Source organism: Lepidochelys kempii, chromosome 26 (assembly GCF_965140285.1).
Source record: "Lepidochelys kempii isolate rLepKem1 chromosome 26, rLepKem1.hap1, whole genome shotgun sequence".
Lineage (NCBI taxonomy): Eukaryota > Metazoa > Chordata > Testudines > Cheloniidae > Lepidochelys > Lepidochelys kempii.
In genome coordinates this window covers 3,714,733-3,727,987 of record NC_136405.1, presented here as the reverse complement: position 1 = coordinate 3,727,987, position 13,255 = coordinate 3,714,733, and the positions used below count along the sequence as shown (strand labels likewise).

Sequence of the window (13,255 nt, the reverse complement as noted above, 5' to 3'; positions counted from 1 at the left end):
TTGCAAGTGACATTTAAAATCGTTTCCTTCCTTAAATTAATAATAATTACATGCAGTGCACGGCAGCCCTGTATTTTAATGAATTAATGTATCACTATTAGTAGTATAATTGTGCCTACAGAAGCCAATCAGGGCCCCATTGTACTAATTGCTGTTATATAAACATAGTAAGAGATGGTCTCTGCCCCAAATACCTTACAGCCTAAATAGGCAAGGCAGACAAAAGATGGAGAAAGGAGGACTAGTACCCCTATTTTACAGAGGAGGAACTAAGGCCCAGAGAGATGAAGTATCTTGCCCCAGGCCTTATAGGAAGACTGTTATAGGAGAGCTGAATTCAAATTCTAGGCTCTGAGTGCCAGTCTTGTGGTTCCTCTCCCCTGTTCTAAGATGTGTTTGTGCTGTGAATCCAAGCTGATGCTGTGAATGCTTCTGGAGGAGGAGATGTGAACCCTCAAATGCATGACAGATTGTTAACCCCTTTTTTTTCTTTTATCCTTTCAAATTAGAGGGGAAATTAAACAGGAGAGTAGATTCTAACCACATTCTCGCATTTAGATGTTGTAATGTCATTTATGTTGTGTCACTATGTATACATTATATGGTCATATCCACAGACTTACGTTAGCATTAATATTTTTTTCCTTTTTAATGCCTTGACATTGTCCTGTTGTCTCGACAGCCATGCATGGACATTTATTTCCTTTCATCTTGATATCAGAAAGTTCTCTCTGTTCAACAGCAGTGACATCTTTGTGGTTTTCCATTTTGACATTGTATTACCATATTACGCTTGTAGGGTTATTGTCTTGGCCACCTAATTATGATTCCAAACCCCACTGAAAATAGAAATAGACTAACATGTCCGGGGAAGAAAATTGAGTAAATAATGTAAATGCTTCAAAATCAATTACGCATTCCTTCCCCATCAAAATGGTTTCGCCATCTCACAACCTTTTGTGAAACACCTCAGTTAGAGTGGCTTCCTCTGGGGGACAAAAAAACAAGACATACAGGATGATCCTGAGTCTAAAAAGCTGAATATCTGGCAGTGTGTACTGAGCACCTTACAGATTTCTGAGGACAGTTCTGTCAGAAAAAGGGACGATAGCGGGGAAACCTTGACAGGTGGGAACCCTGACTTCAGTCACAGTTATGCACTTTTCTCCGTGCTTTTCATACCCATTTTGAGTTTCCCTGTAATGTTCTCCCAGAATCTTATGATGTGCCATGTTACTAACAGCTAGAATCTGAAATTCACATCAGTGTTGTTATAGGCAGACTCAACTGCATTTAAAATCAATGAGCATGCCTGCGCAAATTTTCACGGTCGACAAATGGTGCCAGAGACTCCATGAAATTTGCTAACAAGAAGGAAGAAAACAGGTTCAGTTTTTCTCATGATAAATTTAGTTAAAGATCTTTGGTTTTGTGTTTATTCCATGTAACATCATACAGCACAACTCACTGTTGCCACCTTGTCTCGTCATTTACATCAGTTGAAAGTGGGTGTGAAATGCTATCTAATGAGAATGATGGTAGCATTTTTATTCAGGCTATACACTGGTGTACATGACTGCACAAGGCGCAGGGCATCAGTGAATTGGCTCTATAGAGTCCTGAGATAAGCAGATAGGTTCATTGTAGAATTCATGCACTGTTCAGTTCTTTGCTCTTAACACATTCTAAGAAGCTGCTCTTGGGTTTATGAAGCTGGGGAGGAAGGAGGACTGGCAGGTTGTGCATCAGTTTTGAGTTTGAGTGCAATTATATCTTAAGCAGCGTGTATATGAAATTTTATCTGCAGAAGCCGTGTTCCGTATGCAAGAAGGTGCAATGCCAGCATGGTCGTAATAGATACAGTCGAAATCTTGACATTGCCACAGATGCTGGTGCGTGCAGAAACGTACCAGTGAAGCAAGAGCTCAGTTGGGAGGCTGAGCTGGGAGACACTTACTTACTCCATGAATTGCTTTTAAACATGTACAAAGCATTATAAAGTGTCTGTTTGTAAGATTAAATCAGCATCACAAACCATGTGGAACTAGAAAAGCAGCAAGTATTGAGGGAATTGCTGCAGAGTGGGAGGCTTGACCCAACTAATGCCATTTCACTTTTTTGTAACCCGCTGTTACAAGGAGGAGGGAGAAAAAATGTTGTTCTTAACCTGTGAGGATAGGACAAGAAGCAATGGGCTTAAATTGCAACAAGGGCGGTTTAGGTTGGACATGAGGAAAAAATTCCTAACTGTCAGGGTGGTTAAGCACTGGAATAAATTGCCTAGGGAGGTTGTGGAATCTCCATCATTGGGGATTTTTAAGAGCAGGTTGGACAAACACCTGTCAGGGATGGTCTAGATAATACTTAGTCCTGCCTTGAGTGGAGGGGACTGGACTAGATGACCTCTCGAGGTCCCTTCCAGGTCTGTGAGTCACCAAAGATAGGTACAACACTTGGTGAGCCATTTAGATAGATGACGCAGTTGTGTGTCATTTAACAAGGTAAGTAGTCAGTGTGTTCTCCTTCAGCATATAGGGTTTAAAAAATATGCCATGAAACACATCAGCATGCATGTTCTATTGCTGACCACTCTTGCTCTTTTCTGTATTGTCAATCTTTACCAAATACCATGTCCCTGTAGGCTTTAGTAAATCCATGTATTAGAAGAAATAAAAGTATTGAAAGATTTTATGTCGGCATCAAAACCTCATACTCCCATCAATGTCTTGAGTGACTTCCAAGAAAACCACATCATTGCATAGAGGACAAGGTCACCTGATTAAGAGCATGTAGGCAAATCCCACTCCAGTTGCTTTTCTGACCGAATAATTATTCTGGTTTCATTACTAATACCATTCCTTGCATGAGCAATTTACGTATCCTATAACATATGAACCTTTTCAATCCTGATTTTTCCCCACACCCTTTCTGTGCTGCTATCTTCCATCATCTTGCTATAGAAATGAATTGAATGTCAGAAGGCAGTTGGTGCCTTTAGTTTTGCAGTAAGTGATGGAGCGTAGGTGGATGGAAGAGGGACTGTAGGGAACAACTAGTATCAAAAGAAACTAACAGTAAAGCCAGGTGTTGTCCAGAGGGGCTTGAATAACACTTAAGGGAATAAAACCTAGAGTCTGGAACTAAAGATCAATGTATGTGATAGGCCATAATGAGGGATGTAACAATGGAGAGAAGATGGACCAGTTTATTGGAAAAGTATATTGGACAAATGAGGTGGCTAAGCAATGGGGTTTTCTGGCATCTGAAGGGATCATAAGAGGGAGACAGAAAAAACTTAGTTCCTTGGAAGCAGAGAGGTGGAAAAAGATGGATTTAGGAACAGAGAACTGAAGTAAGAAGACCATAGATAAAAAGAGAGAACATGAAAGTCTTGGAAGGTAATGGGGAGCGGGAATGTAGAAGAGGAAAATAGAGACAGGAATATAAAGGAGAAAACCTCGGAGTACAACTTGTACAACATAGATATAGATACATATAAAAATATTCAGAATTGCTCGAGATGGAACACTGTGGTCAATGCATTGAACACTGAGTCTGAAAGTAAGGTTCTGGTCCTTAACTTTAAAGCTATTCATTGACTAAACCCAGATTATTATGCGGTCTGTGATTGATATTCTGTAGTTGACTACTCTGGATTTGTTAACAACAAGGGCAATATTTATAGTGCAGAACTTTCTCCATGGCTTTGGAATGCCCTCTGCGTAGAGATTAGAATAGCCACATACTCTATTTGCTTTCAGGACAAGATGCAGGGCTCGTCCCTTCCTCATATATATATATATATATATATTTTTACAGGAAGAAAGATGGGAGGATACAATTTATATAATCTGAGGGCAGAGTAGGGAGAAAATCCAGAAGATTTACAATGATTACATTTTGTGGTGGACCCACATAGCTCTGTATGTTGCTTAGATACCTCACTCTGAATGCAGAGAAAGCTTTGTTTGCTTCTTATGACATCAACAGTATATACCTGTCTGTTTTTCTCTTTGGGAAACACACTCAGTGCGCTGAAAAAAAAATTCTATGACTTTGTTTGTTATAACGAATAAAAGGCATTTCGTTGGTATCTCATATGCAATTTACTAAGCATATTCACTGTAATAACACAGTACTTGGTTTTGTAGGATTATGTTAAATGGAAAAAAATACCAGATCATAATCTGTAAACTTGACAAATACAGGATATAGTTTTCTGATCGGTATTTAGCATTGACTATAATGAAGTTAACATGCATATTTGTTTAATTCTAAGAAGTTTCCCTTGGTTGTGGGTTCTGTGTCCTATCTTCCCCTAGCCCCAAAAAATTCCCTAACATTTCATTTTAAAACAATGCCACTTCCTTAATTTGCAAAAACATTTACAACAGTCAGACTTTGCTTCCTGTTTAAAATGTCTCATTCCAAGCTTTCAGTGTAACCTCTGAATTATGTCTTCCTAAGATTTTAAATTTTAGCAGATTTACCTCTGCTGATGTTGCTATCAAGGTTTTAAAACATGACCTGACAACTAACAGCAGCATATTTGTTCTATAAAGAATTTAGTGTTTGTTCCTAACTTTTTTTTTGTTTCTGTTATTGTCATAAAAAGATTTAAAGTCCCCATTGTATTAGTGTGCAGAACATAAAACACAAAGCGCTTCCTGAAAGGTAATTTTCCAAGAATGAAAAATACAAGAATTGTGTTTGATTGTTTCGTCTTCTGTCATTCACAGTTGCATTAAAACAACCATTTGTCTATAACTATGAATGGACTTAATCTTGAAAACTGACAGTTATAAATGAAAAGCAATAGTAATTTGAAAGCAAAACCCTTTAGAAGTTCCACCAGGCTTCAGATGAATTTGAAAACAAGTCAATGCACAAAAAAGATGTTGCAGGGTGAAAAAAGAGGTGGAAATTAAATAAATGAATAACATTTAGAAGAGGCTTTGTTTTGGCCAAAAGCTGCTCCTGTGACCACAGCCAGAACATTGTTTTATTTATCTTGAGGGGGGTGTGTGTATTTATATTACACGTGGCATAAGGAATAATCTTGTAAAGCTGATTTATTTCTTAGGTCCTTATCCTGCAAGGTGGCTGGGAGTAGGAAAAATCTGGGTCTTAGAAGAGTATAAGGTTGTGTCTTCCTATATGCCCGTTCATTGCTAATAAAATGGGTCACTGATTTTGACTGGGGTCTCTGAGGGCTACTATTATATATAGACATGGATAGATAAAAAGATACATACATACAAAGTCACACATCCAGTATATTTACTTTACTCTAAATTTATTCAGCTCATGTCTATCTAGCAGCAGTGGCCTTACAGTGTATCTGCAGCAAGTATACCTCTGAAAACAATGAACTGCACTCAATTCAGAAAGGGAGGTGAGAGTTGTGTGATAGATTTGGCAGGTTCGATACATTTTTCCTGTTTCAACTAAGTCCTTTTAAATTGTTTTTAAGGAGAGTTGAAATGTCTCATAATACTCTGTCTAGTCTTGTTTTGCTATTGATTACAGGAACTGAACTCTTTAGGACTTGGATGTGAAGTAACATTTTGGGCAAAAGCCTGTTTGCCTTAATCACGCTGCTCCCATAATTTTACCTTGCACTGAAGCTTGTACGACTCTGTGACATGGCATCGGCTCTACACACAGCCTCAAAATGTGTAGTGGGCTGAGGGATGCCATTTGAAATCAAAAGACCGGATATTTCCGAGGTCTCTAGGAAATGGCCCATCAACTTGAAAAAGTGGTATTTCATGCAGTATTTCTGTAGGGGCTTTCTAAGGGTAGCAGAAACAGTGGGCTATTCTCTAGAGTTATAGCAGTGTCAGTGAAATCGGAAATCAGCTAGTGTAAACAATGCACTGAATGAACTTCATCCAGATTGACAACAGTCTAGAAGGCGACAGAATCTGACCCAGTAGCTGTTTTTACAGGAAAAGAAGAGATTGTAAACCCGTGAATGCCTAGGTGCATGTAATGGCAGGTCACTTGAAGAAGCAGTGCCTGTGATATTCTAGGTTTCAGAGTAACAGCCGTGTTAGTCTGTATTCGCAAAAGGAAAAGGAGTACTTGTGGCACCTTAGAGACTAACCAATTTATTTGAGCATAAGCTTTCGTGAGCTACAGCTCACTTCATCGGATGCTCACGAAAGCTTATGCTCAAATAAATTGGTTAGTCTCTAAGGTGCCACAAGTACTCCTTTTCTTTTTGTGATATTCTAACATACCTGGACTTCCATAGGGAATGGAGGGATGTATTGGACAATCCCAATGGCCCTTTGCAGATGACTGAGGCTGTAAGCAATGAACATTTTACTATGGAGAGCTCTTCATTTTTATAAATTGGCAGAAGGTAGTTGCTAGTGCCATAAAACAGGGTGTTCAATGATTTAAACTTATACCCATTGTTCTCTTTGGATACATGAATTTAATATACGGATTTTTGGAAGGAGTGTGAAACCTCATGATGTCAGCCCTGCTGCCTACCAAAGCATGGTCTTCTATTTACCCTGAGCTGTGATTCTTAATGTTTTCTAAAGTGCTTTGAGATTCTTTCTTGACAATCGTATAAGTTCATCCTATTATAGCACACACATCATTTTAAATATGTGTTTTAGCATGGAGACAGTCAAGAACGACAGGCTGAGATGCAAAATGGATATGCTACGAACTGGAGACAGAAGAAAGCAACAAGGGGAAGGAATATTTTGAGTCTGGTGATGATGGAAGAACAAGAAGATATAGTAAGGATGAGAGCCAAGATAAAAAGAGTAAGAGAAAGGGGCGCTGACTTTGAAAGTGAACAAAGCAGGGTATTTCTCAGTCCTTGATGTTAACTCCTGTTAAGGATCAGGAAGTGGGAAAACTGCACATCAGGAGGAGCACACATCCCAAAATCATTGCTAAATTCCATGCTTGAGGAGACGGGAGCATTTGTTTAGCATGCTGCCGTACCTATTCCAGTCCCTGGGAGCTGTCACCATGGTATTTCATGTATTCATCAAAGATTTTGCACTGTACTTGCCAGGAAATGTCATCTTAATTAGGGTGAGAGTGTGTGTGCGCAGGGGGTGGGGGAGAAGGATGAGAGGAAGGGCTAATAGGTGGGATATAAAATATTTCTACTTTCATACAGGTCAGAAGTATTGCAGAACAATTCTTCAGTTTGTGCATGGTAATGGGGACCACAGAGAAAGTCCCGTGTATCCTAAATCACATTAAATATTTCATATATAAAAGTCTGGTTATTGTACACATCCAAATGGGTGTGCCTGCAGTCCTCATCTAATTAGGTAACCATATGGAGACAAGTAACCTCTCCATAAACAAAAACCAAGGAATGCAATTTCTTAGTGGCTTTCCTTGAGATTAGGTAACTTCAGAGGCACAAATTTGCTTTCCAGCCTAACTGTTCGTACTGTTGGGTAATGAGTTATCTTGCTTACATACACTTAGGATAATGGAAGCCCTTATTCACTGAAGTCAGTGGGACTATATTTGTCAGGTGCAGATTTGCAGCATGAGACCCAACAGTGTAAAATGTGGTGTGGAAATGATTTCAAGCAGTTACGGTGTAAAAATATTCCAAGATCTATAAATGAGCGGTTTGGGGAAGGATACACAGGATTGTTACCGCCACCTCAATATAATAATTGTTTCATTCTCCCTTTAAGGACATGTAATCTAATACCAATTCAAGCCAACATGAGTCGTCTTACTGATTTATATTGGCATTGTATTACAGTCATTGAAAATTTGACTTTCCATTGACTTGTAATCTAAAGCCAATTTAAGTTGATGGAAAGTCTCAGTTTGGCTTGAATTGGCATTCGTTCATGCACTAAATGGTTTCTTTAGGGGTTATCTTCCTGTACCACAAATGAAAACCATTCTACTGAGTCTGGCAAGATCAGTGTTTAAAGTATGACTGGTGGATAGTTAGTATGATGCTGTTTTTTTTTTTTTTTTAAAGATTGCAGAGGCAATCCTGGCAATTACAGGCTGATAAGCCAAACTTCTGTACTAGGCAAATTGGTTAAAACTGTTGGGTAATGAGTTATCTTGCTTACATACACTTAGGATAATGGAAGCCCTTATTCACTGAAGTCAGTGGGACTATATTTGTCAGGTGAAGGTTTGCAGCATGAGACCCAACAGTGTAAAATGTGGTGTGGAAATGATTTTCAAGTAAAGAATAGGATCATTAGAGACATGGATGAACACGATTTGTTGGGAAAGAGTCAACATGGCTTTTGTAAAGGGAAATTGTGCCTCACCAGTCTATTAGAATTCATTGAGGGAGGTCAGCAAACAGGTGGACAAGGGTGATCAGTGGATATAGTGTACTTGGACTTTTGAGAAAGTCTTTGACAAGGTCACTCACCAAAGGCTCTTAAGCAAAGTAAGGAGTCGTGGGATGAGAGGGAAGGTCCTCTCATGGATCAGTAACTTCCTTAAAAGATAGGAAACAAAGGGTAGGAATAAATGGTCAGTTTCACAGTGGAGAGCAGTAAATAGTGGAGTCCCCCAAGGTTCTGTCCTGGGACCAGTGCTGTTCAACATATTCATAAATAATGTGGAAAAGGGGGTAAACAGTGAGGTGGAAAATTTTTGGAGATGATACAAAATTACTCAAGATAATTAAGTCCAAAGCTGACTGCAAAGAGTTACAAAAGGTTATCACAAAACTGGGTGTATGGGCAGGAAAATGTCAGATGAAATTCAGTGTTGATAAAAGCAAGGTAATGCACACTGGAAAACATAATCCCAACTATACACACAAAATGATGGGGTCTAAATTAGCCGTTACCAAGAAATATTGAAGAAATTGGATAGGTCTCTGAAAACATCTGCTCAATGTGTAGCGGCAGTCAAAAAAACAAAAACAAAAAGAAAAAACCCAACCAACCCAAACAATGTTTGGAACCATTAGGAAAGGAATAGATAAGAAGATATAAAATATCATCATGCCACTATATAAATCCATGGTACGCCCACACCTTGAATACTGCATGCAGTGCTGGTTGCTTCATCTCAAAAAAGATACATTAGAATTGGAAAAAGTACACACAAGGCAACAAAATTGATTAGGAGGATTAAAAAGACTGGGACTGTTCAGCTTGGAAAAGAGATGGCTGAGGGGGATATGGTAGAGGTCTATAAAATCATCAATGGGATGGAGAAAGTGCTATTTACCCCATCGTATAATACATGAACCTGAGATCACCCAATGCAATTAATAGACAACAGGTTTAAAACAAACATAAGGAAGTCCTTCACCCAACACATAATCAACCCGTAGAGCTCATTGCCATGGGATGTTGTGAAAGCCAAAACGATAACTGGGTTCAAAAAAGAATTAACTAAGTTCACAGAGGATAGGTCCATCAATGGCTGTTAGCCAAAATGGTCAGGAACCAACCCCATGCACTAGGTGTCCCAGAAAAGAGATTGGACAACGGGGGATGGATCCGTTGATAAATTGCCCTACGCTGTTCACTCCCCCTGAAGCACTTGGCACTGGTTGCTGCCAGAGGCATGATACTGAGCTAGATGGACAATTTGTCTGACCCATTATGGTCATTCTTATGTCCATAAAATTTAGCCACTGGTGAGGTGGGTTGGAGGATATACTGATAGCAATATTAAGAAGAGATGGTGTTGTAATTTGACATGATACATTGTGTGCATGTTAAAAGTGTAGTGGTTAGTAACACAAGCTCTTCCTGGGCCACAGGGAGAAAAATTGCCCAAGTTCTTGCCTCAACAGGGAATCAGCTATTGTTTTTAGCTGGCTTTTCATAGGTAGCAAACAACCAAGCATCTGAGGACCAGGAGGGAAATTATGCCCTCCACTAATGTCAATAGGGCTAGGTTTTCACAGTATCAGTCCTTTGCCCCAAATGATGAACACAGTAAGTGCTTGGTGCATGTTAACTCTCTGTGTAGACAAGCGAGGGCGTGAATCTGTAGTGCACTAAGTCATGAGCCTGCTGTATTGCGCAAAAAGTTCTGTAGTGTGCTTTGATGTACTGCTGTTTCTCCGTCAGTGGTAGGGCCGAGTGCACTATGAGACTTTTTAATGTACAACACCAGGGTCCACACAGCAAATTAGCATGTGGCAGACGAGTGTGCTATAGATTTATACCCCAGCTTGCTATGCACAAAGTCTCTGTATAGACAAGTCCTAACTAAGCAAAATTAAGGCTGGGCTAAAGTACAGCGTGTGTTCTAATTATTTGACTAACTCCACATGTGAATAATTAACGAATTGTTCACTGTCCTTTCCCATCCATTCACTGCCTAATAGATTATTTGAAGAGAAGCAAGGGTATGCTGCTTTGTAAGGCATTCAAGACATTGATGAAGGTTTGATGCCCATATCAAATCTTATACCTTCTTATTATTTCTTCCAATGCTTGGATTTAATAAAGCCTGCAGGGACATGGTATTTATTGAAGATTGACATCATGGAAATTGACAAAAATGGTCAGTAATAAAATGCTAAGAATTATGATCTATTTTATGAAGTGCATTGTGAATGTAACTTAAAACATGCCAAAGATCTTCTCTGGCCCGTCCAAAAACTTTTTTTGTTTTTCTGGTCAAGATGTCTTTATGCTACATCTATAGTATAAAGACATCTTGTTTGGTGTGTGTATGTTTGTGAAATACATCTTTACTTATATTTATATTAAGTAATACATTACATATAAAATAATACATCATAATTAATATATTCATAATGATAAAACACTATATATAATATAAACCTATAATATATTTACACTATTTTAATTATGAATATATCATAATTATGGGTATAATGTTAAATAGCATTTATCGTCTGAGTTGTGACCACGCGCGCACGCACAGATGAAAAATGATGTTTATATAAACACACACACACACGAAAAATAAGAGGTATGTATTATTAAAAGTAACCACTGTATTCTCACTATTCCATAATATAATAGATCTGTCTTCTTAAAAAAAATTGTCATGCTATTTCATTTTAATTTACCTTTCATCTAATTTCATCTCATTATTCTTATTTAAATCACATACACCGCCGCCAGCTATTTCTTTCTCTTTCAGTGTGCTCTCTTTATCTGCCTATAGACTCTGTTTTCTGTTATCAATTGGCCATGCTGTACATACTCAGTCCTTTTTAATCTTCCTTTGTAAATCAGACCCTACTGATTTATTTTTGTTGCCATTCTCAGAGTTCCCTTTCAAAGCTTCCAAGCCATTGAAGTAAATATACAGGGACCAAATCCCCCTCCCACTGAAACCAACGGGAGTTTTACCATTGACTCGAGCGGGACCAGGATTTGCCTCAGTTAAAACAAAGTTGTAACAAATTACAGGCTTGTATTACAATACTTCTCTCTTGGCATTCACAGTCTTGAGCATCTGGTTGACTAAGTGTGGGAGTACAGCGGGAAAATGACCTTGTCCTACAAGGAGCTGACTGTAACAGAAGGAGAGGGCACTCAGTACTTCTCTGGACAGGTTCAGCATTTTGCAGGTTCTGGCTCTATGAAAGCTGCTGTGTGAGATCTTTCCCTTCCTTAGTTATCTTTAAAAGGACAATAATAAATGGAATCATCCTCAAAGTGTGTTGAAGCTTTTTCAAACCCTGTTAGAGGTGGTGGTTTGTTTATTCCACTGCCAGGATGCTAAAATAGCACTAGTCATATCATAGACTTCTGTATGGTTAACGTGCTGATCCCTGTTAAATCTACAACAACTGCCTAAAGGAAATTAAATGCAGTATTTGAGAGGAGGGTGTTCTTGTGGTTAAGACACTGGACTGAGACTCAGGGAATCAGGGTTTAATTTCCAGTACTTCCACAGACTTCCTGTTTGAACTTATCAACTCAATTTCTCTGTGCTTTGGTTCCCCATCTATGAAATTGGGGATAATGATACTTCCTTTGTCTGTCTTAACTATTTTTAGATGGCAAGTTCTTTGGGCAAGGGGCTCTTTCTTACTATTGGTCTGTACAATGCCTACCACTATGGGATTCCAATCACAATTGAGGCCCATAGGTGCTACCATAATACAACTAGATAATAAGAAGATTCCAGGTATTATTTAGGCAGCAAAATGACATGGTAGAAAACAGAGTATTAACTGAACCCAAACCAGAAGTATTCCTATTGAATTATGGGCAAACATGTAAGTCATTGTCCCCTCCTATCGGTTCTAATATGCAAACATTTCCTTTCTTCTCTCCTGTCAGGAAATGACAACAGTGAAGCCCTTCCTGAGTCTATTCCATCTGCTCCTGGAACATTGCCTCATTTTATGCAAGAACCAGATGATGCTTACATCATTAAAAGCAACCCCATTGCCTTGCGATGCAAAGCCATGCCAGCTATGCAGATTTTCTTCAAGTGTAATGGTGAATGGGTCCACCAAAATGAGCATGTCTCTGAGGAAAGCATGGATGAAAGTACAGGTAAGAGTGGGACTGATGTGTTCATGTGAAAATATCTTAGAATACATGGCTTATCGGCAAAATACAAAAGGCAGAGGGGAGAAATAGGATGTAGAGAGAGAGTGAAATTTAGAGGGGAAGAATAAAGGGCACCTCTTTCAGAAAGTTGAGGAAATCAGCTCCTAAAAGAAAGAAAGTCAGAGCAGTGAATGGAGATAGTGTAGGAAAAAGTTAGCCTTGAAATGTATAGCTGTAATTAACTATTCTGTCTGAATAGGCACAGCAAGAAGGGAAAAGGAGAGCGGAAAGGTGAGTGGGGCTGCAGGAAGTAATAAGTGTAAAGGGGAATGAAGTTTAATACAGCCAAAGTTTTAAAGAGGACATTGGGGCTCGATCCTGCTGCTATTCTTGCTGCTATCAACGAGAGTAGGATTAGGCCTCGAAAGAGAATGACTGAGAGGTTTGGAGGGCGCAAGAGTCCCCAATATTGCAGTTAAGACATCTGTAGCATGAACGACATCTAGGGAAAACCTGTGCATTTGTGGAATCCCTTGTCCCTGCCCAGCGGGGAAGAGCTTGGAAGTCTGTGGTGGTGCTACTAAACTGTATGGCTTGAATGCTTTTTTTCCACTCTGTGGGATATTTGACAGCTAATGAGGTTAAGTGGGAGCATTGCATCTTGTAAAAGTGGGTCTGAAAATAGAGAAGGGAGAGTGCTGAAAAAATGATCAGCAGATTTTGTCATGTTCCTAGACCATCCTATAGCCCCTCTCATTTACAGGCAACTTGAT

General features: G+C 39.1%; 1 protein-coding gene across 7 annotated transcripts in view; it reads left to right on the top strand.

Moving 5' to 3' along the window:
• The window catches only part of UNC5D (unc-5 netrin receptor D), a 285,175-nt gene that overhangs the window by 128,891 nt on the left and 143,029 nt on the right, over window positions 1-13,255 (top strand). For all 7 annotated transcript variants that reach the window (XM_073325005.2, XM_073325004.2, XM_073325000.2 and 4 more), the window contains one exon: window positions 12,267-12,485. In XM_073325005.2, coding sequence (XP_073181106.1) covers window positions 12,267-12,485 — 219 coding nt within the window. The remainder of the gene's footprint in view (window positions 1-12,266; window positions 12,486-13,255) is intronic.